Consider the following 27,123-nt stretch of genomic DNA (forward strand, 5'->3'; position numbering starts at 1 on the left):
CCCCCTTTGGAAGGTTACTTCATTTTCTTCCTCACCCAACTTCCATCTTCTTCATCACCATTCTTCATTTTCTTCCTTAGCCACCTTCTTCATCGCCTTCAAGTCGCTTCAATGAAGTCTTCGCCAACATCAAAACCAACACTCCACCGCCATTTTCGGCAACTTAACCGTCGAAATTAAAAAAAAAAAGGAGAAATAAAGTGACATAAAATTGCATATAATTTTACGGTAAAAGCTTGCATACAAACAACAAATGCTTCAAACTACAATCCCGATCGACTAGCACTCCTTAGGCCTTGTTTAGTTCAACTTATTTTTACTTATTTGAGAAAAAATAAGTTCAGATCAGAACATCGTATTATGTGCGGTTTTTTTATCGCTAAATATTCTTAATTTCGTAATGAAAAAAATTGTGAAAATTACATATTAATAAACTACACATTATTAAGAATCTAACAAGATCCCACTTGATATATTTTTTCCTTATAGATTATCGTACACTTAAGGTCAAAGTTTGGTCAAATCAGACAATCTGATCATATCAGACCAGATCAGATCAGACCAGATCAGACCAGATCAGTAAAAATAAGGTGAACCAAACAAGGCCTTACTATGATGGATGATTTTCATTGATCTTCTCTTTATAGAATGTTCCCATTTCAGTGTCAATTGGGTAAGATTCGTTTAACCGAGTTGCTTCATGCCTTCATGTTAATTTTCTAAAATTTAAAAATTTGATTCGTTTAGTATTGTAGTTTTCTAAATTTTGGTTTTTTTTTTAAAAAAAAATAAAAAAAAAAATCATGTACTACATGTCGCTTAATAAGGTAAAAATTAGTTAAACTTATTAAAATCATGATAATTTTAAAAACTAAAAATAGAAAAGTGGAAACAATTTATTTAGGCTTCTTTTAGTATTGTTGTGGTTTTTTGTTTTTTAGTTTTTCAAAATCATAAAATAAATGTCATATAATGAATCAAAAATTAGTAATACTTATTTATATTATGATAATCTTGAAAACTAACAACAAAAAAGTGAAAACACTAACGACAAAAAACGATGCCAAACAAGCCTTTAGTTTTTTTTATTTAAAATTAAAATTGAAAATTTAAAAAAATTGATGCCACATTCAGAGTATTAAGACTTTTAAGAGAAGTAGAAAAGAGAGAGAAGTATCATTAAATTTGGGAACATGAGGAGAGACAACGACTTATGCCCTGAGCATCACCATTTTCTCTTGAGAGCAAAAAGAACGCCCAATGGTGGTGGTGGAAGTGTAATTTCCTACATAGTATAGGTGGTTAGCTGTAAAGGAGAGAAATAATATTTTGGTGCCATGGTGGAGGGCTGGTGGTTGTGAGAGAGGAGACAGTGGGTGACTTTAGGTTCTGTTATGAGGGAGGAGAGTGAGAGCAACGAGGGTAAAAGTGACACCCAAAAAAACAATAAAAAAATAAATAAAAAAAAGGCTAAAACAGAAATATGTCATCTAAAAAGTAACTTTCCTAAGAGGAATGTGTAATCGAATTTGAAATGGAGGAAGTATGTCAGATATAACACCAAATTAAACAAAATTTCAGACTCCCATTTCAACAAAACATAAGTTGCCCAAGTGAGCATACCAATTTCTAGTGAAATTCCCTGCTGAAATAAGACCAGCCAGACACCAATAAAGGTTGGCGCATATCTTACAACTCCTACAATCATAGTTCTCTTTATGCATAGCTTAATTGTCCATTACATACAACGCATTCCATAATCCATGATATATCTCCACTTCTGTTTTGAACCTTGCATCCCTTCAGCCGTGTTCAGCGTGCTTCATATTGGACAACTGCAATGGAAACAGACAAAGTCAATTGCGTAGACGCAACAGTGGGCTAAACACAACAAATCATTTTACAGTTCATGCAGGATACAATATTTCAATGCCTAAAACCACAATCTTCACAACCCTTGTGACAATCACAATACATATCACGCAGCATACAATATTTCAATGCCTATATAATATAATCTTCACACAAACCTTGTGACAAACTCAATTACAAAATACATTGTCTACATATCTTTCTGTTCAAGTAAGACATGATGTAAGACCGCAAAAAGCTCAAAGTAGTGATTGTTCACTATTATTTTGCATTTCCTGTCTACATAACTTTCTGTTCAAGTAAGACATGATGTAAGGCCGCAAAAAGCTCAAAGTAGTGATTGTTCACTATTATTTTGCATTTCCTGTCTACATAACTTTCTGTTCAAGTAAGACATGATGTAAGGCTGCAAAAAGCTCAAAGTAGTGATTGTTCACTATTATTTTGCATTACCTAAAATTATGCTTTAGCCTATGGAAAAAAATAGATAAAAAGCATAAATATAATGGTACTCCCTTCTTCCCGGGAGTTCAATTCACTTACTGTAGACTTTTGTTACAAGGAAAGTTCTGAAAATATAAGCTGGTGTAAGAAAAAGGTTAAAAGAGAAAGAGTAAAATATGGGTAAATAGAATAACTACAAAATGAGTCTAACTTTCTAAAACAGTGAAAAAAGGTTATATATATATATATATATATATATATATACACTACCTCTGTTACACATTATGTGCAACTTTGGAGGAGGCACGGTATCCCAGGCAAAAAATGAAATGGGTAATTAAGAAAAGAAAGGGCATGTGATTAAGGAAGGATAGAGAATATGGGACATTAATTAATTACCACCACCACCAGTCCACCACCCTCAACAACATCGCACCACCACCGCACGTCCGCACCATCACCACCCTCATCAACACCGCAACTCAGACCACCACCGCACCACTGCAACCCCACCTAACCACCAGAAATTCTCCACTCCTCCATTGACCCACCTGTAAAACCACCGTTCACCTTAACTCGAAACTCTCTAAACTCTCCACTGACCCACCTAACCACCCGAAACTCTCCACTCTCCATTGACCCACCTGCAAAACCCACCCTTCGCATCGCGCACATGATCACCCGAACTGACACCCACTTGCCCCGAAAACATGCGAAACACAACCAAGAGCAACCAGAAAACGACGATTTTTTCCCTTTTCGTCTTGAAACCACCAGATCTAAACGACATAGGTAGAGGCGTGGGTGGAGGGTAGTGTAGAGGACAAGGCTCTCGTCGGCGGGGTTAAGAGAGTGGGCCGAGTACAAGGCTCTCGTCGGCGGGGGAGGTCGAGGCAGGGGGGTGGGCGAAGGTGGTGGCCGGAGGAGAGAGAAATTCAAGTTTGAGGTTGAAGATGATGAACATGGAGTTAGGGTTTCAACTTACAGTCAAATTTATTGGAGTTGAAGATGGGTGAGTTTAGATGGGTGGTTGATGAAATGAATTTTAATGAATTGTTAGTTCTTTTTTTTTTTTTTTTTGAGAAATGAATTGTTAGATTAATTAAGTTAGATTAAGATTTTAATAAGGTGTGTTTTATTTATGTAATATCAGTTTATAAAAGTTTAAGCAAGGGTATGGAAGTAATTTCATTAAAAAAATTTACTAAAATTGAAAAGTTTTGGAAAGTTGCACATAATGTGTAGCGGACAAAAATGGCAAAAGTTAAACATAATATGTAACGGAGGTAGTATATATATATATACTTCCTCACATGCAATAAAAACTGTCTCATCGGCGTGAAAAATCCACCACATTTTCGGTAAATACACATCTGAATCGCCAAAGAAACAGCCTGAATCACGAATGAATTGATACTTTTCTCATTTTTTGAGAAAGTTTTATGATTTTAGGAGAAGAAAACTGTAGAAAAGTTTTAAAGTTTGGGCAGAAACAAAAAAGTAAGAGGTGAGGAATCTAGGAAAGGATGAATAGGGCTAGATGGTATATAAGCAAATAATAATTACTAAATCCCATTTTTGGATGGATTTAAAATTAAGATATTGCCTTAATAAAATCTCTTGACATGCAAGCAACCAGAGATTGTTACAACTAGGAAAAACAAAGAAATCAAAACTACTAAATCCTATTTTGGATGGACCTAAAATATAAATATTGCATAGATAAAAACTCTGTTGAATTGCAAACAACCAGAGCCTACACACTGCATCAAATATATTCCATTACTGAAAAATGCAAATCCACTAGAAAATAAAACATATGCAAAACAACAGTCCATAAATTTTAATACTAAAATAGTGAGCAAAGGGCTCAGACGATTTGGCCCCCATTCTTTAGCTTAAGTATAATAACAAAAGGTTTAAATTTAAAAGTTTCATCCAAATTTTCATGCTATACGAAAGATAAATTCTAATAAATCACAATTCATGGAACCAGAGAGCAAAGTACATGATGGTTTTGATAATTTCTGTCTAAAGAGCATACTAACTTGCTCAGCTCAAGATGTAGATTTAGCTTTAAAGCTCACATTAAAAGGGGGAAGGCAGTTGCATCTCTCAGTGTAGATCTCCACAACACAAAACAAAAGTGTCAATATCTAGAAGACTACAGCTAGTGTGTAAATGGTGAGATTTAAGAATGATCAACATGTCCATCTTATAGCTGCTAATATGAAATGTAGCACACAGGAGGAGCAATCAGAATTCAAAGTAAAAGCTGATTGCTGAATATTTTGGAATAAAAATTATAAATTTTTATTTAAAAAAAATTTAAAAAAAAAAAAAAAAAAAATAATGATAGTCCACATTAAGAGTAAATTTAGGAGAGGGAGCCCCAGTTTGTATATCAGCCTTCAAAAACAGAGGAATTGCCTCGGTTTGTATATCGGCCTTCAAAAACATGGGAATTACCTTAAGCTGCTATTTCATATAGCAGTTTTACCCTAAAACTGCTACTACCCTATTTTAAAAGTCTGATATACAAAGCCTTATTAACTTGAATTTCCCCCATTAAAGGAAATCATACACTTTAAAACCTCCCAACAATTCATGTTAAGCAATTCATATGCTCGTTAAAACTTCCAAATAATCACATACCCCAAAAATTGCCACAAACAAGTGCACAAATAATCAATAGCACAAGGATCCACTAGCATTCGAAAAAACCTTACAGTTCACTATTAATAAACTATGAGTCAAATCCACATTCAGCAACAACCATATAGTTTTCCAACTTTTCACCATTAGAAAGAAATTCCTAAGAATGATATCAACCCCAAACTACTGCATAACCGAATCAAAATACACTAACCATCAAAAGGACATTATTTGCTTAAAAGACAAACTAAAGTAGCCAAAGAACCTACAAAATCCAACTCAGAGCACACAAGTGTCAACCAAAACACTTCCCTAAAGTTCATACAACGAAACTAATGTTGTAATTCTTCAACTCCAATATATTAACAGAATATAAATGCACCCTAAAAGAACATACATAAACACAAATAAAAAGAAAAAAAAAAGTAATAAATAAAAAATAAAAAAATAAAAACTGAATATGTACAGAATCAAACTTACTTCGACGAGTTCTTTTCTTGTAGAGAATGCGATAACCACATTCTCTACACTGGATGACATCTCCCGGCTTCAGAGTGTTCTCTTGCCCACAATCTACACAATCACAAACAATATTAATTTTCAAATAATCCATCAAATTTTCTGCCAAAATATGGATTTAATAACTGACATGCAATTCATAATTGTAGGAAAATTAAAATACCTCCACAGATGTAGCTTACTGGTTCAGGTTGAGGATCCATTGCAATATAAGAAACCCTAAAAAATCAGATAAAGCAAATTAGGGTTTTCAAGAAAATAAAAAGAGGTGAACAATTCAATTTTGTAATGTGGCCGATCAAATTATGATAATTTGTGTTTAAACAAGATAATTCATCAATTACTGGCTTACTGCTAGGGTTTTGCTAAAATATTAGGTTTTTGGCCCAGAAAGAAGACGTATAATTTCATAGTTGAATCCTAACATTAAAGGTTTCTGCAATACATTAGCAACTAAATTTGACTCAATTATCGAATAACCTTCGAAAAATCACATAATTTTAGGCTCATAATTTTCTTTTAATAATCTTAGTAATAGGAACCAATAGTTAAGATTTTTGAAACAACAACTTACCTCAGAAGCTGCTTCAATGGGGGATACAAGTATTTCAATGGAGAACGTCAAGTGCGCTTCAATGGAGAACTGAGACTTCTGAGAGGTTTCTAATTGACAATTAGAGCAATTCATTGGGTTGAAGTCCTATTAAAAGCCCTGACCCGCCCCAATTATATACGTAGGGTCAAATCCGTCCAATAAATAAATTGGGCGGGTTTTCATACAGTTGTCTAATGACGGATCCTTAACGGGTTTGAAATTAGAAATAATCTCTTTTATAAAATACTTTGTACCATTTTCCTTCAAAAAATAAAAATAAAAATAAAAAATTATTTCTACCATTTTTATTTATTCTTTTTAATACTGAAAAATTTCATTAATAAAAAGTCATACGACATCTGTAAAAGAAATTCAACTTAAAAAAATACATAAGATATTGAATCAAATAAAAATTTCCGTCAAAACAAACTACTATTGTTGAGTAAATCTTGTATTGTGGAACATCTCCTACTTATGTTGATGAAAATACAGCTTTGTTGGAGAGAGAATCTAACGATCCTTTGTGGCCAAGGAGTTTTCCTCTGATTCATCTAACTATATTCGAAAGCTTGATAACCCTTGCGATTTCACATAATTTTTCCCAACGAAACAATTTACAACAATCCATTAGATCTAATATCATGAATTCAACCCTAAGAAATTTCTCCCCCAAACAGAGGAGATAAACCTTGTCTATCGAAGGAGGTCAAAAAACCCTTGTCTTTCGAAAGAGATCGAAAACTCTTTCTTTCGAGGGAGAAAAGTTTCACCCAAAAGGAGGAAGCATTATTAGAGCAACTCCAATGACAAACTAATTGTCAAATTAGCTTCCCATGCCATATAAGCTTTTAAGCTAATTGTCATTTTAGTTAATTTGAGCTCCAATGGTTAACTATTACCTTACTATTTAAATGGACGACACCTCTTTAATTTACATTTTTAATTTTTTATCATTTTATTTATTTCAGTAATTTTTTTTCAAGCAAATTAGCTTTGACAAAGCTAATTTGCTTGGCCAAGCTAATTGCATTTTCTAGCTTCAATGGTCAAGCTAGTAGTTAGGGATTCTTTGATATTGCAAGCAAGTCCCTAGCTACAACCATTGGAGTTGCTCTTATAAACCTAAAAAAACTTTTAAAGAAACAAGGATTGAGGCTTTCTAGTTTCCACCGGTTAAAATCGATGGAAGCCCTTTCAAAAAACAACAATGGAGGCTAGGGTTTAGAAAAGAGGAAGGAGAAGAGTGGAGAGAGTGATGAAGTTATATCATTATTACTTTGTACCAATTTCTCTTCTACCTTTCCGTTCACCAAAGCTTGTATTTGTTGTATAAAAGATTGTTTTGGGGTTTTTTTTATTATTTTTTTATTTTTTAATTTTTATAAAAGGAGAGATAAAAAAGCGCAGTGTCAAGAATCAAACGTCACAATTTTCATCCTTTAATAAACCTAAATTCGACTTTTTTCTCTTTTCGATCTATTATATTAGGTTTTCAAAATCTAAGGGTTTTTTTATTTTTTATTTTTTTTTTTGGTGATGAAATATGAGAATTGACCCTTGATTTAGGGGTTTTGAGGCATAATTCTATGATTCTTCTCTAAATTTTTCTCTCTATAATTGGCTATGACAGACATAAAAAGTCACATATCGGTCCATCTACCGAGAAGAGAGAAACAAGATGTAATTTTTTTCAAAAGTAAAAGGGTTGGGGCATGCAAAAATAACAGCTCTTGACCCGACCCGTCCCACTTAAATTTTAATGTGACCCGCCCTGCCCATGACTTGACCCATTAAACAAGTTCGTTGATAAGATTCATTAATGTAGCATGTACCCCTTATAATTATATATTTTGATTTATTTTGAATTTGCAATAATTGTTTTATTCTTCTATTTTTCATGTTATTGAACCTTTTTTCCTATACTGTACTTGGGTGGTGTAGATCTCGACCACGCATAATGTATATTCAACGTAGATTTTTTTTTTTTTTGACAAAAAATAGTATGTATATATAAGTACTGAATAGCTTTGGACTTTTTTTTTTGACATTGGAAAAAACATTATATTAATCATAAAACAAATTACACACTAAAACATTACGGTAGGACCATACAATCTCTTTCTATTGGAAAAATCAGATGTTTTCGGAGGAGCAAGACGCTCTTCTCTTAGAGCCACTCATCCTAAAAAACAAGGAGGTAGTAATAACAGTGAGAGTTTAACTTCTTTGACAAACATTTTTCCTTTTAACTCTGGAACGGCGGGAGGAGCCAAATATCTTCGAAGTCTTAGGGGAGCACGTTTTGGGGTTCGTAGTGGACTTCAATTGGGAAAGGATTGGTGCATCTGGAAGGGGCATCGACGTACTTTCACATTATGATGCATGAGTGACTATACCTGTGTTCGAATCTTCTTGCGTCAAGATTGGAGTTGTTTCACACCTATCATAATGCCCTTCAAAAGGGGGGTGACTAATCTCCATTAGTGTAGAAATTTCTTGAGTTTCAAAACAATCCATCTTTTTTGGAGGATCAAATACTCGGATGCTAATAATATTCTTCCTAGAAAAACAATAATATAGTAGAGTAGTGTTCGTCCCTTGAAAACCGCCCCAGACATTAACAGGGTGAGATGCAGATAAGAACCAATTTGTTTTCGATTTGAAAAAAAAACGATAACCTGACCCTGTAAGATTTGTTTTTTTTTTTCTTCTGAAGTTGAATTTTGAACATAATTGTTATCAATAAGTACATTGGGCCTTTCATCTTGATCGGAAGGGTTGACCTTACCCTCCAAATCCAAAGATTTGCCAACAACTTTCTTTTCCATTTTGGTGTCATCTTTTACACTAGTACATCTACGAACACAACCATTTTTCATGATTCATCTCCTCCTGTCCTTTTCCCTTTCTTTCCTACCTTTCTTTTTTCTTCGTCCTTCCCAAACTAAACAAAGTCTCTAAACCTCTCATCCTCTGTTGTAACCACAAGTGCATCATCAACAAAACTCTAAGACCAACCCAATCTAAAGGTCACCTCCTTGAGTTTTTTTTTTTTTTGAAACTCTTTGTTGTTGGGAGCAATCTTAATTGGTTTTGAAAGATCCATGAAAGCTAAGCTGGCTTTGTTTAGCTCTAATGCTGCTACCGCTCTTCTAAAGTAAGCTTTCACATTTGAGGTATCATAACACAATATCGCCAAACACAATTGACCCACCTTGTTAAAATTTCTCTCTTTCACATAACATACACCTAAGTTCAAATTAAGAGACACATCAAAGCTCAAAAAACCTGATTTATCCTCATCAAAAGACAAGATTTTGAGTGCAAAAGAGTATTATGCAATGGCTAAAACAATATTACTCTGCTTATACAACTAGTTACCCTCATCTTTATTTAAATTAAACTCCTAACAAATTTCAAAATATCTAAACACTATATTTTCTCTAATTTATGAGAAGAGAAATCCTCCTCTTTAACATGAGAAAAACACAAATCTCCCCTAAGTTGCTCAAAACCATCCATAACACTTAAAATACTAGTAGTAGTATAAAAGACAACACTGAAAACTAGATAATAAAGGCCATAAAGATAGAAAATAAATTGCTTACATAAACTAAACAAATAAGGGACACAAGCCCACAAACCTTCTTGAACTTCTAACAACGCTGAACACTTCCCACCAGGTTAACTAACCAAATATCCCTTTGTAATTAACAAACAGAGCGTGTTTATGATCCAACCAATTACAATTCGACTTGTTCTAATCCATTACCCAATTAACCCAACTTGTTTAAGTCTTGACTCGATTTTTAACAGATCTGTTTCTACCCGCAACCCGATATTCAACTTAATAGGAGCCGAGTCTCGATTTTTGTAATACCTCGTATTTTTATATGAATTTTAATTTAAATAAGTATCTCTTAAAGTATTTAAATAATTCAAAATGAATTATTTATGGTTTTTATCAATTTTAAAAGAATTAATTTAATTAAAAAGTTTATTTTTAATTATTTAATAATCTTGAAAATATTTTATTTTATGATTTAAAAATATTGGGGCATACTATTTTATAAAAAGATAATTTTTAAAGTCAATGGTATTTAAGGAAAGTCAAAATACTAGTTTGACTAGGAAATGGATCATTAAGGGTAGTAAGGGAATTTTAAGTAGGAGGGATATTGAGAGGGGGTATAAATACCCATCATATGCCTAAGGTGGAGTGCACCCAAAGGTAAACTCTTTCTCTCCTCTTATTTTCTTTTCCCCTTAATTTTTCCCCTTCCCCTTTAATTTAATTTAATTTATTTTATTCTATTTTATTTTAATCACCACCACACACACCGGCTGGCCACCACCGCCAGCCTTCGCCGGTAGCAGCAGCCACCAGGTGGCATGGCAGCAGCCAGCCTAGGTGGTTGTGTGCGCCGGTGGTCTTCAAAAAAAAATTATTTTCTTTTTATTTTTAATTAAATTTACCCTAATCTAATTATTTTTTATTTATTAATGTGATGCTTTATTAAATGTGTGGTTAGTTAGCAATCAATATTTGGTTGAAAAGCTACAAATTTTGGGAGTTTTAAATTCCAATTTGTTAGCTTAAAATTTAATGTGTATGCTTCAAAGGTGTAAACTAGTTAGGTGAGTGTCTAACTTGAGAGCTAGCCAAGACCGTATTTAATAAAGACCCCTTTATGAATTCAGGCGAGGAAGAATGACAGGAAGGAGAGGTAACAACAATGATTGTGGAGAGTTGAGTGAAGTTGTGAGGCAGTTGGCAGCTGTTGCTCAACAATTAGCAAGGAACTCCACCAATAACGTAGATGCTCAGGGAGAGCTGTTTAAGAATGTGGCGCAAAGTAAGCCACCAACCTATCAAGGAGAGCCTGATCCAACTATACTAGAAAACTGGTTGAGGGAGTTTGAGAAACTATTCGGGGCAGTAGGGTGTCCAGAGAACTCAAAAGTAGGTTGTGCTACCTATTACCTTAGGGGCGAATCTGACCTTTGGTGGCAGCAAAATGAAGCTACCATTAAGGCATTACCTGGATTTAATTGGACTATGTTTCAGGAGAAGATTAGGGACAAGTTTTACCCTAGCTTCTTACAGAAAAAAAAAAGCTGAGGAATTTTCAAATCTTGCTATGGGGAATATGTCAGTTACTGAATACTACACCAAGTTTATTGAGCTGTCACGATTTTCTAAGGAGTCTTTTTCTACAGAAAAGTCTAAGGCTAGAAAGTTTGAGAGTGGTCTGACTACTGATTTGCAGTTAAAGTTATGTGGTCAAGTATTTGAAACCATGGATGAAGTGTGTGGGAGAGCTGCACACCTATATGCTGGAATATTTAGAGTGTCGGAGTGGAGCGTGCTCTACTGATTGATCGCGCTCACGCTAGCTAGGCGCGACCCGCGATGAAACCGCGCCTAAACCGCGATGACTTTCTGGAAATCTGGCAGATCTTTGGAGGCGCGCCTGCTCCTCCAGGTGGCGCGCTCGCGCCACTATTAGGCGCGGCCTGCGCCTAAATCACGTCAACTTTCTGGAAAATCATAAAGTTGGGGTTTCAGAAGAGGAGCGCCCGCTCCACCTTGAGGAGCGCTCGCTCCTCCTGGTGGATCGCCCGCACCCATCTGTTTTTCGCGATATTTTGACGGTTAAGTCTTTTTAAAAGACTGGTTTTTCGATATAAAGAAAACATACAGATTTTTCTCTCTTTCTCTCCCTAAGAAATTCTCCATAATTTCTCTCAAAAATCTTGCAAACTTTTGTGAGAAATCTTCTTCATTTTAGCCTTCTTTGTGAATTATTCATTATCAATTCGATTCTTAGTGCAAAGAACAATTGGCTGTCTTTTGTATCTCAAAGAGTATTTCCGGATCAAACCCAAGCACCATTGTGGGGGAAATTAAACTCTTTAGGAAAGTGTTCACACGCCTAAGACAGTGTATCAAGGATTGAGACTCAAGCGGTCACCGATTTTTCTCATGTTCATGTTCGTTTTCTAAGGCTTGGAGTAGAGGCAAGTTTATAATCTTTCACACTAGTGTTTTCCGTTGTAATTTCTGGAATATTATGATATTTTGGTGTTTGGTTGTAATACATTGATTGTATTAGGATTGTTGTATAATTTGATATTGATTATACATTCTTAGGTTTTGTTCCCACATTTATTAAAGTAGTTCTTGCTCTAGAATTACTTGAAAACCTAACACTATATGCCTTAGAATTAAAGAAAAGAAAGAGATAGCTGAGATTGAAGGGAGAGAAAAGAGAAAAGAGGTGGGACAGAATTCTGGAAACCCGCAAGGTAACCAGAACAACTTTAAGAAGAAAAAGTAAGGAGCTTTGGGAGTCCTTAGAAGGCAAATATATGGCTGAAGATGCTTCAAGTAAGAAGTTTTCAGTAAGTAATTTTAATAATTTTAAGTTTGTTGATGGTCGGTCCATAATGGACCAATTTCATGAATTACAACGAATCTATGGGAACTTGAAGCAACATGGTATATCTATGGATGAATTATTTGTTGTTTCAAGCATAATTGACAAGTTACCTTCTAGTTGGAAATGTGTTAAGCATGAGTTTAAACACAAGAAAGAGGACATGTCATTGTCCGAGTTGGCCACCCATCTTCCAGTTGAAGAAGGGATAAGAGCCATGGAAAATGCTAAGGATGGGAATCCTAGCTCATCTACCATTAATTTGGTGGAGGAAGGAAAAACTGGTGCTTCCACTAGTGGAAAAAGGAAGAATAATAATTCTTCCCAGGGAAAGTCCAAAAAGCAAGCAAATAATAACAAGTTTGCTTGTTGCGAATGCCTTAAAGTTGGTCACCGCAAGAAGGATTGCTTTTCTTTTAAGAAAAGGATGGAGAAAGCCAAGGAGGGCCGTGCTAATGGTAGCAAAGACCAACCCACCAAAGGTAATCCGATTCATGAGGTTGAATTTAATTCCGGTTTGGATTTAAATGCAACGAATCCTAACATTTTTATGGTGCAGGATGATGACTCATGGTGGATTGATTCGGGGGCTTCTAGGCATGCATGCAAGATGAGGCATTAGTTCAAAACTTTTCACAAGGTTGGTGATGGAGAAGATCTGTTTATGGGGAATAATTCAACCATCAAGGTCCTTGGTAGAGGACAAGTAGAACTATGTTTAGTTCGGGGAATGCAATCAGTCTTAGGGATGTTTTGTATGCTCCGGATATTAGTAGGAATCTTGTATCGGGGCCTTCCCTGAATAGTCTTGGCTATAAATTAGTGTTTGAAGCTAATAGGTGTATTATTACTAGAGGAACAAATTTCATAGGTCATTGTTATTTATGTAATGGATTATTTAAGCTTTCTTTGAAAGACATGTATGTATTTGATGATTTATGTTTGAATGTTGATGTCAATGATAATCATGTTGATTTAAGTTTTTTTGACTTGTGGCATTCTAGATTAGGACATGTGAATTACAATAAAATTCTTTTCATCATGTCAAAACAAGATTTGATTCCATGTTGTGATATTTCTCCTAATAAGTGTTCTACTTGCATGTTGAACAAGATCACTAGAACTCCATTTAAGAGAGTTGAGAGAAGTTCTAATATTTTAAAACTAATCCATAGTGACTTGTGTGATTTTCATAGTACTCCTTCTTTGGGGAATAAAAGATACATGGTTACTTTTATAGATGATTATTCTAGGTTTTGTTACGTGTATCTTTTGCATTCCAAAGATGAAGCTTTAACCAAGTTTGATGTTTATAAAAGAGAAGTAGAATTCCAAGTAGATTCATTTATTAAGAGAATTAGAACTGATAAGGGGGGGGGGGATATTATGATCCTGCTTATTTCCAATCTTTGGGTATTATAATTCATGAGATTACAGCTGGTTATGCACCACAATCAAATGGTGTAGCTGAAAGGAAAAACAGAACCCTTGAGGAAATAGTTAATTCCATGTTATCTTACTCAGGTTTGAGTGAAGGATTCTGGGGTGAAGTAATGTTGACAGCATGTCACATTCTTATCCGGGTTCCCACTAAGGGAAAAGAATCTACTCCTTATGAACTTTGGTACTAAAGAAAACCAAACTTGAAGTATCTCAAGGTTTGGGGTTGTAGGGCAATCGTAAGAGTGCCCGGCAACAAGAAAAGAAAGCTCGGTGAAAGGGGCTTGGATTACATTTTTAGAGGTTATGTTGAGCATAGCAAAACCTATAGGTTCTATGTAATAGAACAAAATGACTATATATCGATTCATTCGGTTATTGAGTCAAGAGATGCAATATTTGATGAAAAACGTTTTTCATCAATGAGTAGACCGGAAGATCTACAAATTAGTGCCAATGATAGGGAGATAGTAGAGTTGAATTATCAACTTGAAACTCGTGAAAGTACATTCGATAATGAGAATGTTGAAACTCCTCAAGTGAGGAGAAGTACTAGGGAAAGGAAAATTAGGAATCCTCTAGATGACTTCATAATTTATTTGGTTGAAGGATCTAGGGATGTCCTTAGTTCCACTACCCCATATTGTTTCAATGTGGATAGTGACCCAAAGACTTATAGTGAAGCAATATCTTCCCAAGATAGTGCATTTTGGAAAGAGGCTATAAATGATGAGATGGATTCCATCATGGGAAATAATACTTGGGTCATAGAGGATTTACCTCCCGGTTGCAAACCTCTGGGTTGCAAGTGGATTTTCACTAGGAAAAGGAGGCCTGATTGGTAATCCAAGGCTTTAGGCAAAGGCATGGTGTTGATTATTTTGACACATATGCACCGGTTGCAAGAATAACCTCGATAAGGTTGTTAATTGCAATGGCTTCGGTATATAATCTAGTGATTCATCAAATGGATGTCAAAACGGCATTCCTTTATGGAGATCTAGAGGAAGAAGTGTACATGAAACAATCCGAAGGGTTTGTTTTGGAAGGACAAGAAGATAAGGTGTGCAAATTGGTTAAGTCATTGTATGGACTTAAACAAGCACCAAAGCAGTGGCATCGAAAATTTGATGACACAATTTTGTCCTTTGGATTCAAAGTGAATCAAGATGATAAGTGTATTTATAGAAAATTTGATGACAAAGGTCATGGTGTCATCATTTGTCTATATGTTGATGATATGCTTATCTTTGGTACAAGTCTACAACAAGTAGAATTGACCAAGGAATTCTTATCCTCATCTTTTCAGATGAAGGATTTGGGGGAGGCGGATGTCATTTTGGGCATCAAGATCATTCGGGACAATGGAAGGCTTATATTAAATCAATCTCATTATATTAAGAAAATGATCAAACGGTTTAATATGTTTGATAAGTGTCCCGTGAACACCCCCATGGAACCTAATGTTAAATTGGTTAAGAATTCGGGGAAAACGATTTCCCAATTGAAATATTCAAGGATAATTGGATCCTTGATGTATGCCATGACTAGTACAAGACCGGATATTGCATTGGCTATGGGGAAACTAAGTAGATTTACTAGTAACCCGGGTGCACAACATTGGTTTGCAATAAGAAGGGTTTTGAGGTACCTTAAGGGTACGTTAGACTATGGTCTAACTTATAGTGGATTTCCTTCGGTTTTGGAAGGATTTTCGGATGCAAGTTGGATTACTTACAAAGAGGATGACTCTTCTGTAAGTGGTTGGGTATTCATGTTTGGGGGAGGTGCCATTTCATGGTCTTCCAAGAAACAAACTTGCATTGCGGATTCCACTATGGCAGCGGAGTTTATAGCTCTTGCTTCAGCTAGTAAAGAGGCTGAGTGGTTGAGGAATCTCATGATAGAGTTGCCTTTATTGCCAAAGCCAATGCCACCAGTGGCAATCCATTGTGATTCCAATTCGGCGTTGATAGAGGCTTATAATCAAGTGTACAATGGTAAGTCTCGGCATATTTCACTTAGGCATAGCCTAGTGAAAGAGCTTATCAATGATGGGGTCATAAGTCTTGACTATGTTCCAACAAAGTTGAATTTGGCGGATTGCTTTACAAAGGCAATGCCAAAGAATTCCATCATATTTGCCATGAATGGAATGGGTTTATGTCCAAAAACACGAATCTGTGAAACCCAATCTAACGCTTGAAGAAACATCAAGTCTTAGATTCAATGTGGTTAAATTACATTTTTGTTGTTTGTTAGCAATGTATGATGACCCACATTGCTATGGTACTTGTGATGTGCAAGGTAGCGTCTTTTAAAGTTCTCAAAGATTTAGAGTTGAGAAGCTCTAAATGTAAGTGTCTTGTCACAAGGGCACATTTACGTATATGAGAACCTACATATATAAGTTCGAAGTTTATCCGCTTCAAGAAGTCTAGATAGCCATATAGACTTTGATGAACTTATGAAAGATACAGACACTTGGCTGTTTAAAAGTGCCAAGTGATGAATGATTCGATTTATCTTATGTGTACTTCACCTTCGAATGGTTGGATATATCCGTGTGATTCAATCCATATGGAAATCATGGGATATGATCATCGTTAAGTGTGTTGTACTAGGTGTTAATTCAATCCGAAGGGACATTAACATTGATGCATGAGATGTGGCTAAAGGATAGAATTGGAGAATGTTTAAAGGGACACTCTAAATGGGGGAGGATTGTTGGAATATTTAGAGTGTCGGAGTGGAGCGTGCTCTACTGATTGATCGCGCTCGCGCTAGCTAAGCGCGACCCGTGATGAAACCGCGCCTAAACCGCAATGACTTTCTGGAAATCTGGTAGATCTTTGGAGGAGCGCCCGCTCCTCCAGGTGGCGCGCCCGCGCCACTATTAGGCGCGACCCGCGCCTAAATTGCATCAACTTTCTGGAAAATCAGAAAGTTGGGGTTTTAGAAGAGGAGCGCCCGCTCCACCTTGAGGAGCGCTCGCTCCTCCTGGTGGATCGCCCGCGCCCATCTGTTTTTCGCGATATTTTGACGGTTAAGTCTTTTTAAAAGACTGGTTTTTCGATATAAAGAAAACATACAGATTTTTCTCTCTTTCTCTCCCTAAGAAATTCTCCATAATTTCTCTCAAAAATCTTGCAAACTTTTGTGAGAAATCTTCTTGACTTTAGCCTTCTTTGTGAATTATTCATTATTAATTCGATTCTTAGTGCAAAGAACAATTGGCTGTCTTTTGTATCTCAAAGAGTATTTCCGGATCAAACCCAAGCACCATTGTGGGGGAAATTAAACTCTTTAGGAAAGTGTTCACACGCCTAATACAGTGTATCAAGTATTGAGACTCAAGCGGTCACCGATTTTTCTCATGTTCATGTTCGTTTTCTAAGGCTTGGAGTAGAGGCAAGTTTATAATCTTTCACACTAGTGTTTTCCGTTGTAATTTCTGGAATATTATGATATTTTGGTGTTTGGTTGTAATACATTGAATTGTATTAGGATTGTTATATAATTTGATATTGATTATACATTCTTAGGTTTTGTTCCCACATTTATTAAAGTAGTTCTTGCTCTAGAATTACTTGAAAACCTAACACTATATGCTTTAGAATTAAAGAAAAGAAAGAGATAGCTGAGATAGAAGGGAGAGAAAAGAGAAAAGAGGTGGGACAGAATTCTGAAAACCCGCAAGGTAACCAGAACAACTTTAAGAAGCAAAAGTACCACCATAATAACAAATTCCACAACAACACCAATTTTCAAGGCACTGTATCGAATGATACCTGCAGAGATGAGTGAGTTAAAGGAGCAATTGCAGGATTTATTAGAAAAGGGTTATATAAGACCAAGAACATCACCTTGGGGAGCGCCAGTAAGGCTGAGCAAAATTATCTGAAAATCCGAAAATCCGATGGTCCGATCCGTATCCGATTCAAAAATTATGGATATTCGATCCGAAATTGATTTCAGTTTGGATAACCGATCCGAAAAAATCGGATATCGGATCGGATATCGGATATCTAAATGTTGGATTTCGGATATCTGATATCCGAAATCACTCATTTTTAGCATATTTCAGATCTTAAAAGAGTATAAGTAAAGGCCCAAACTAGAAACCCTAACCTCATTCCCCACCCCCAGTCTCCCATCGCCTCTTTCAATCTCTCAGACTCTCTCTCTCCTCTCTCTATCTTCTCTCCTCTCCTCTTAGATCTGAAATCAAAAAAATCCTAATTCGACAACTCTCCGACAGTTAGTGGCGAGCGGCTTCTTTCTCGATCTCTCCTCCTCACGCGGCTACTCCATCATCCTCCTCACGGCTGCTCCACTATCCTCCTCAAGTCGACTATTTCTTGCTCTTCATTTCTAATTTCCTTTGATCAATTTTTTCCTTTTCTTCTTTGCAAAATCTCAAATCATTGTGTCTCTCTACAAAAGTTCCCATCTTTGAGCTCTAATTTTATTCTCATATAAACTCTAGATCTGATTTTGCATGATTGATTAGATTGGGATTTGGTTAAATTTGCGGCTCATCGGTCGTTCTTAATCTTCAGAAGTTCACGACTTGTCCTTACTGCAATTTGGTTTGATTGAAAAAGAAGTACAAATGAAATGCATGATTTGGGTTATATTTTTAGATTAATTTTTTTTTTCTCTTAAAAACTTTAGTTGTATCCTGTTCAATTTATCTTGGAATGGTAAATTAAAATGATGATGTATCAATATCTTTCTGAGTTGATGGTTTAGATTACTAGATCTGATGTCCTACAATATGCAAAAATATGAATCTGTTCAAATTTTTGTTACTTTTATTTAGTAAAGTAATGTCATATATTAAAAACAAATCAATTTTTCCATTAGATTAATATTTAATTAATTTATTAAGAGGGTAGGGTCGGGTATCAGATAACCGAACTATTTGATCCGAAAACTTTTGGATATCCGAAAATTTCGGATCGGATACGGATATCAATTTACCAAAAATTCGGATACGGATATCCGATCCGAAATCCCATTCCGGATCGGATATTTGAAATCCAATTCCGGATCGGATATCCGATCCATGCTCACCCCTAAGCGCTAGTGTTATTTGTGAAGAAGAAGGATGGAAGTATGAGATTGTGTATTGATTATAGGGAGTTAAATAAAGTCACCATAAAGAACAAGTACCCTTCACCAAGGATTAATGACCTATTTGACCAGTTGAGAGGAGCAACTGTATTTTCTAAGATTGATTTAAGGTTTGGATACCATCAACTTAGGATTGCAGATGAAGATATTCCCAAGACTGCATTTAGAACAAGATATGGACATTATGAGTTTACAGTAATGCCATTTGGATTGATGAATGCTCCAACAATTTTTATGGACTTGATGAATAAGGTGTTTCATCCATTCATGGACAAGTTTGTGGTAGTGTACATAGATGATATATTGGTGTATTCGAAGAGTAAAGAAGAACACGTAGAACATCTAAGGGCAGTTCTGCAAACACTATGGGAAAACAAGCTTTACGCAAAATTCTCTAAGTGTGAGTTTTGGTTGGAGAAAGTAGCATTTCTGGGCCATTTTGTGTCCAAAGATGGAGTAGAAGTAGATCCCGCAAAGATCGAGGCAGTGAAAGGTTGGCCTACGCCAAAAACAGTGTCTGACGTTAGGAGTTTCTTAGGTTTAGTAGGGTATTATAGACGTTTTGTGAAGATTTCTCGAAGATCGCTAAACCTATGACCTCTCTAATGAAGAAGGACAAGAAGTTCGAATGGGATGAAAAGTGTGAAGAAGCATTCCAACTCTTGAAACAAAAGCTAATCACAACGCCAGTGCTTACACTGCCAGACGATAGTGGAGTTTGTGATGTATATAGTGACGCATCCAAGAATGGTCTAGGATGTGTGCTTATGCAAAATGGGAAGGTGATTGCGTATGCATCAAGACAGTTAAAGACTCATGAATTAAATTACCCCACTCATGACTTAGAACTAGTTGCAGTCATTTTTGCGCTAAAAATTTGGAGGCACTACTTGTATGGAGTGAAATGTAGAATTTATACGGACCATAAGAGTTTGAAATACATTTTCACTCAAAGGGATTTAAACTCACGCCAAAGGAGATGGTTAGAGTATATGATGGATTATGACTTAGACATACAATATCATGAAGGGAAAGCAAATGTAGTAGCAGATGCTCTAAGTCTTAAAGCCAGTCATGGACTGAATACTTTGATAGTGGCTGATGAGTTATCTAGAGAGATGAGGAAAATGAATCTAGAAGTGGTAGAATGGGGAGTGCCAGCAGGCATACTTGCGAATCTAAGTATTCAACCAACAATATTTGATGAGATAAGGGGAAATCAAGTAGGAGATGTAAAGTTGGATATGATTCGTGAGAGAATAAATCAAGGAAAAGCTACGGGTTTCAAGATCCATGAAGATGGAAGTTTAAGGTATAAAGGTCGTTGGTGTGTACCGCAAAAATGTGAGGAGTTAAAGGGAAAGTTGATGGAAGAGGGTCACAATACACCATACACCATACTCTGTACACCCAGAAGGAGACAAACTATATAAGGACTTGAAAAAGGTGTATTGGTGGCCCAGAATGAAGAATGAAGTTGCGGAATTTATGACAAAAAGTGTCTAACTTGTTAGAAGGTGAAGATAGAGCACAAAAGATCACAAGGAACTGTGCAATCATTGGGAATTCCTGGATGGAAATGGGATTGTATTTCAATGGAGTTTGTGACTTGCCTCCCAAAGTCAAAGACTGGAAACGACACCATTTGGGTAGTGGTGGATAGACTTACAAAATCTGCGATGTTTATACCAATGAAGGAGACCTTGAAGATAAAACAACTTGCAAAACCTTACATAAAAAATGTGGTGAGATTACATGGAGTTCCAAAAGATATTGCGCCTGACAGAGATTCTACATTTCTTTCAAGGTTTTGGAATAGTGTACAGGAAAACTTTGGTACAACACTTAAGATGAGTACAGCTTTTCACCCTGCCACAGATGGGCAAAATGAGAGAACCATTCAAACCTTGGAAGACATGTTGAGGGCTTGTGTTATAGATTTACAAGGAGGAAGGGAGGATAGCTTGGACTTAATTGAATTTTCCTATAATAATAGCTACCATGCAAGTATTGGCATGGATCCATTTGAGGCATTATATGGAAGGAAGTGTCGCAGTCCAATATGTTGGAACGTCATAAGTGAAACAATGATTTTAGGGCCTCAAATGATCGAGGATATACTTAAGAAGGTGAGGGAGGTTCAAGCTAAGATTCAAGCGCCGCAAGATCGCCAAAAGAGCTACGCGGATTTGAAGCGTAGAGAGGAGGAATTTGAGGTCAGTGACAAAGTATTGTTAAAGGTGTCACCAATGAAAGGTGTATTGAGATTTGGAAAGAAAGGAAAGCTTATCCCAAAGTATATTGGCCCATATGAGGTACTACAAAGGATAGGCAAAGTAGCTTATAGGTTGGCTTTACCTATGGAGCTAAGTAAAGTGCATGATGTATTTCATGTATCTCAGTTAAGAAGGTATATCCCTGATAAGTCACATGTGCTATAATCTGAAACTATTGAGTTAGATCAAAGCTTAACTTATGAGGAAAGACCTGTCAAGATCCTTGGCATTAAAGTGCGTCGTACACACAATAAAGAAGTTAATAAGATTGTTAAAGTGCTATGGTCTAACCAAGAGTATAAGGAAACAACTTGGGAAGTTGAGGATGAGATGAAAAAGGAATATCCTGAGTTGTTTAAGGTATGGTGAGTTACGGGGACGTAACTTGTGTTCTTTAAGGGGGGTAGAATGCGGTAGAATTTCGCGTTTTTTCCCTTTTTTCAGTTATTTTTGTGCTTTTTGCACATTTTTTACCGTAATTTTGAGTAATTTTGATCTCAAAGAGTTGTTAAAGGCAAGAGTATGCCAAAAATTACAGCAAATATACAAAGTGAGGAAGAAATTTCGAATTTCATTACCCAAGTTTCGGGACGAAACTTCTTTTAAGGGGGGTAGACTGTAATACCCCGTATTTTTATACGAATTTTAATTTAAATAAGTATTTCTTAAAGTATTTAAATAATTCGAAATGAATTATTTATGGTTTTTATTAATTTAAAAAGAATTATTTTAATTAAAAAGTTTATTTTCAATTATTTAATAATTTTGAAAATATTTTATTTTATGATTTTATTGGGGCATACTATTTTATAAAAAGATAATTGTTAAAGTCAATGTTATTTAAGGAAAGTCAAAATACTAGTTTGACTAGGAAATGGATCGTTAAGGGTAGTAAGGGAATTTTAAGTAGGAGGGATATTGAGAGGGGGTATAAATACTCATCATATGCATAAGGTGGAGTGCACCCGAAGGTAAACTCTCTCTCCTCTCTTATTTTCTTTTCCCCATAATTTTTCCCCTTCCCCTTCCCCTTTAATTTAATTTATTTTATTCTATTTTATTTTAATCACCACAACACGCCACCATCGGTCGGTGGCCACCACCACCAGCCTTCGCCGGCAGCAACAACCAGCCTAGGTGGTTGTGTGCGCCGGTGGTCTTCAAAAAAAAAATTTATTTTTCTTTTTATTTTTAATTAAATCTACCCTAATCTAATTATTGTTTTTGGATTTTGTGATGATTTTAGGATGTTTAATAATAAGAATTTTTTTTTAAATTAATTTTCAGATTTAATTGTAAATTAAAAAGCCCCAAATTTAAAACCCTAGGTTTCTGAATTAAGGTATATTGATGGAATTTGATTGTGGTTGATTAAAACTATTGAAATTAATGTTTTAAAACTAAATTACAGAAATTTTATAAGTTTTAATAATGTTGGAATTTTTATATATAAAGCTATAATTATGTTTCTTGAAAGGATTTTTAATTACCCATTAATTTGGGAATAAAAGTAAGGGTTTTAAATAAAATTTCAGATTATTTTAGAGGGTTTATGAGTGATTTAAAGAGAGTATATATTGCTGGAAATTTGTGTGGAAGAGGTATTAATACTTCTTTATAATTTTGGTTTGAAGGAGACTTTCAAGTGAGTTATTTTATTTAGTCGTGGCGATTTTGAGATCATATTCAAGGTACGTTCGCGTAGTTAGTAATTGTGTGAATATGTAGAGGCATGCTAGGCTTTGTTTAATTAATTTCAAGTAGTATCATGATAGGTGATAGTTGGAATTTGTTGATTGAATCAATGTTGGTGAATGATTTGTGATGTATAAATTATTTGTGGTGAATTGGTGATTGGAATTAATTATGTTAGCATGTTGGTTACGAACCACACTTTTATTATGGGCATGTTAGAGAGCATGTTTAATTAAACCAAATGTTTAATTTGGTTTGGAAAATGAAAAGGAAGTTTTATTATGGTTCATATAATTTTTTATTGATGCTTTAAGCATGAGAATTGAGCTATCAAGTGTCTTAGTACACAGGAATAAATTATATTGCGGTGCTTATGTGCACTTAAGGTGTTTCTAACACCGAGGGATAGGGTTTGCGGCTCATTATGTGTTTAAAGTGTCTTTGACATTTAGGTAGATTAAAAAGGGTTTAACTATTAAATTTATGGTCACTTATTATTCAAGAATTAAATTGGTATGTTTAATTGCTTGAATGATTCATTATGATTGATTGTATTATGGTTTGAGAGTCATCACCAAGTATAATAATATGTAAACAACGTAAAGTGAAAGAGATTACACACCAAAACTCTTAGAATGTATATACCTTGAGTATGAACATATGAGAGGAGTTATGTGACTTTATATTTGACAATAACTTCTACTGATAGTACCGGACGCTGTATTTTCCTTATTATTATGCGCAGGACGTCCAGTCACTTCACGTGACATTTGCCTTCCCGGTTAGCTCTCGGTGTAGTTTACCTCAATTTATTTGAGGCAGGGATTTGGTTGGAAACCCTTTCGATGTGTAATCAAAATTAAATGAACATCGGTATTGGTCTAGTTAGGTGTTGAATGTTTTGTATGCTTGTAAACAGGTGCAACACGGTCAGTTATGTGATGGTAGGATGAAAGCATGTTAGTGTGTTTTATTACGCTTATGTACTTAGCATTGCTGATTGTGTGTTTGTATGTTTGTGTGGCCTTGTCTTTACCTTGGCCCTATGAAGACCCATTTCTAATGGCGAGTAGTGGGAACAAGTAGAGAGAAGCTTTTTAGTTGATGAAGCATTTTCATGAAGGGCATGAGTGAAAAGCGAATCATGCTTAGTTCTCATAGAAATATGATGTGTTTTATTTGTTTTGAATATTATTTATTTTATTATGATCATGAGACTAACGCAAAGGTTTTAAATATTGTTTGGTTTTTAAGGGCCTACAATGGTTCTAAGTTGTAGGTTGATTTTGTTTGACTTAGTTTGACCTTTACTTTCGTTTGGTTTGACTTTTTAAGTTGACTTGTTTTAAGTGGTTTTAAAAGTAGTCTTCCGCTGTGTGTGAGTCTTTGATATTTGCCTTAGCCGTTTTCACGGTGGCGGTAATGTCTTAGATTATCCTTTTTTCGTATTTTAAAAAGGGCAAGATGGGTATTTTAAAGGAAAGGAATGTTTAGGGTGTTACAATTTTGACCGGCTCGTTTTTACCCGCTACTAGATTCTTAACCAAACTTGCTAAGAGCCTATCTTGATTTTTACTCGACCCTTTTCAACCCGTTATTTGTAAACACAACTTATTTAAGACTCGACTTATTTATGATCCGACTTGTTCCTACTGTTATCTGATTGATCTGATCCGGTAATGATTCGAACCAATCAATTTTAACCCGATTTTATTTGAACCAAACCCCTCTTTAAACTGGCTAAACCTGCTTTAAAACCGACCCAGTTCAACCTAAACCAATTACAACCCACCCCGATTTGAACTCGACTTGAATAGAAACCACAATTAAAAAAAAAAAAAAAAAGAAAGCAAACCGACTCGGTAATTTTCAAAACTGACCCGAACAGAAGGACCAATCATTTAAACCCGTTTAAACCCAAAATCGATAAACCCAACCCAATATGGAATTGTTAACCCAAATTGACAGCCTAAAAATCAAACAAAACTAGAGAAAGTAAATAATAAAATCATAAAATTAAAACAAAAAACCGTCGGTGATAATTCGCAAGTCACATGATAAAAGAGATAATAAAACAACAGAAATAGAGGTGCAAACAGTTAAAACAGTAGTTACTGTTGAACTAACATGACATGAAACATTGACAAAAGTGGAAAAAATCCAAACAAAAAACAAAGTTGCAAACTTTTACGAAAGAAATGCAACTAACACGCCGGATTTACCGTTACAAACTTTTTATTCATCAATCACATCTCCCATATATCACGCCTAGACCACCGCTAGTTGCTTCCCCACTTGAGCATACAACACTATCCCCCACAAAATCATCCTCCTTTTACTTTCAACTAACGCTTTCTTACATCTATATAAACTCTTTTTACACCCCTTTATTTTCTTCATGTCTTAAATTTGCATTGCTCTAATCTTCTTAACTTATTTATTTGTTTCAAGAGAGAGTTTGGATATGGCTGGACGTATTAGTCACATTTACAGCATTGTGCTGGTTGTTTTACTAGTGTTGGTTGCGTTTTCTAGCGTCATTGAGGTAATATATCGTGTAGTTTCAATACGATGATACTATATATGCTTAATGATAATTTTATTTTTTAAAGGTAAGGTAAACAAAAAGTCAGGATAGTTTTCCCTCAAAACTATATGTATGTAATGCCTCTATTTTCGTGTTGTAAGCATGTTTATTGGTTGTGTAGCTGATGTTGAGTTTTATTTTTTGTAAACAGGGAAACAACAGGCTTCATCCAGGAGGTATATGATGACTTTTTTTTTTTTTTTTTTTTTGTCAACTTCTCTGTTTTCTTTATCACTATATATACTAGTATATATATTGTAGATACTTAATAATCCACTTCAAATAACAACTTAAGAAAAAGGCTAACTTGCATTTAGTGGTACTACAGTAACTAGACTATAATATAAAATGAAAGTCAAATTAATGTACACAGGTTACTTATAAGGCCACATTTTTAAAGCTAAGCTGAATTCAAATAGAAAAATGAACCAAGGAGCTGAACTGTGAACTAAATATTACTGAAAATGAAGTATCCAGTAAATGTTAGACCAACGAAATAATAATTACTCAGCATTAATATTGATGTTCTGTTTAACTCCGAAACTAACTTGAACTAATATGATCTAGATTGCCAACCAAGATGCAACTATAGATGCTCAGCAACATCACACAGGAAGCCATGCATGTTCTTCTGCCTCAAGTGCTGCTCAAAATGTCTGTGTGTACCGAAAGGTACTTACGGCAACAAGCAATCGTGCCCGTGTTACAACAACTGGAAGACCCAACAAGGAGGCCCCAAGTGCCCTTAATCTCCATCTACTTCCCAAAACTATAATTAGGCATTAGTTATACTTAAATAATTATTGTTTAGTATGTGGTCGTACTATTTTTTATGTTATGTACTACTATGTATTACCTCATTAACTCGTGCCCTGGGTTAATTTGTTGAGTATTTGGGTTGATTTGATGATGAAAGAACATTATTTTAAGCATATTTATATGAATGATTATCATTTTACCATTGATCATGTGTTCGATTTGTGCATCTAACACGTACAAGCTAGCTCATCTATAGTGCTTGTATGTATCAAGGTTTAATTAGCAATCTCACATACATAATCTTCTTGCCGTGTTAGAAACTAATCCGATTCCTTAGACAGTACTTAAAATTTGATAGTTGTTGGTGCTGTAAAATATATGATTACAATCAACTAAATTATCCAACAATGATGGGAGAGCACAACTCTTATGAACATTTAGCCATCTTATTTATTTTAATTTGCTTCTTAATTACTCTGTAATTGACATAGCGTTACCAATTTCAAGGTGTTATATCAATCTAGAGTGTAAGAATTCTTATATATGAAACTAGATGCAATGTTACCATATATCTTTTAACACATTTATCTTTTTGAGGGTCTGTTCATGGTGCTCTACTGGCTTCAATTTGTTCGCCGGATAAACTTTCAATTTTATTTATTACCATGTTTTTTGAGTAATTAGTATAGCTACATGATCTTC

General features: G+C 35.2%; 2 protein-coding genes across 2 annotated transcripts; one reads left to right on the forward strand and one right to left on the reverse strand.

Moving 5' to 3' along the window:
* Positions 1-1,484: 1,484 nt before the first annotated feature.
* LOC110735133 (DNA-directed RNA polymerases II, IV and V subunit 12) lies at positions 1,485-6,209 on the reverse strand. Its single transcript, XM_021915290.1, has 4 exons — positions 6,065-6,209; positions 5,654-5,709; positions 5,452-5,544; positions 1,485-1,835 (listed from the first exon to the last, which is right to left on the reverse strand). The coding sequence occupies exons 2-4, from the start codon at positions 5,691-5,693 to the stop codon at positions 1,813-1,815; spliced, it is 156 nt and encodes a 51-aa protein (XP_021770982.1). The 5' UTR covers positions 5,694-5,709; positions 6,065-6,209; the 3' UTR covers positions 1,485-1,812.
* Positions 6,210-25,453: 19,244 nt separating this feature from the next.
* Positions 25,454-26,623, forward strand: LOC110735134 (protein RSI-1-like). Its single transcript, XM_021915292.1, has 3 exons — positions 25,454-25,620; positions 25,814-25,838; positions 26,230-26,623. The coding sequence occupies exons 1-3, from the start codon at positions 25,540-25,542 to the stop codon at positions 26,409-26,411; spliced, it is 288 nt and encodes a 95-aa protein (XP_021770984.1). The 5' UTR covers positions 25,454-25,539; the 3' UTR covers positions 26,412-26,623.
* The last annotated feature ends 500 nt before the right edge of the window (positions 26,624-27,123 follow it).

This window comes from Chenopodium quinoa, unplaced genomic scaffold (genome assembly GCF_001683475.1).
Source record: "Chenopodium quinoa cultivar QQ74 unplaced genomic scaffold, ASM168347v1, whole genome shotgun sequence".
Taxonomy (NCBI): domain Eukaryota; kingdom Viridiplantae; phylum Streptophyta; class Magnoliopsida; order Caryophyllales; family Amaranthaceae; genus Chenopodium; species Chenopodium quinoa.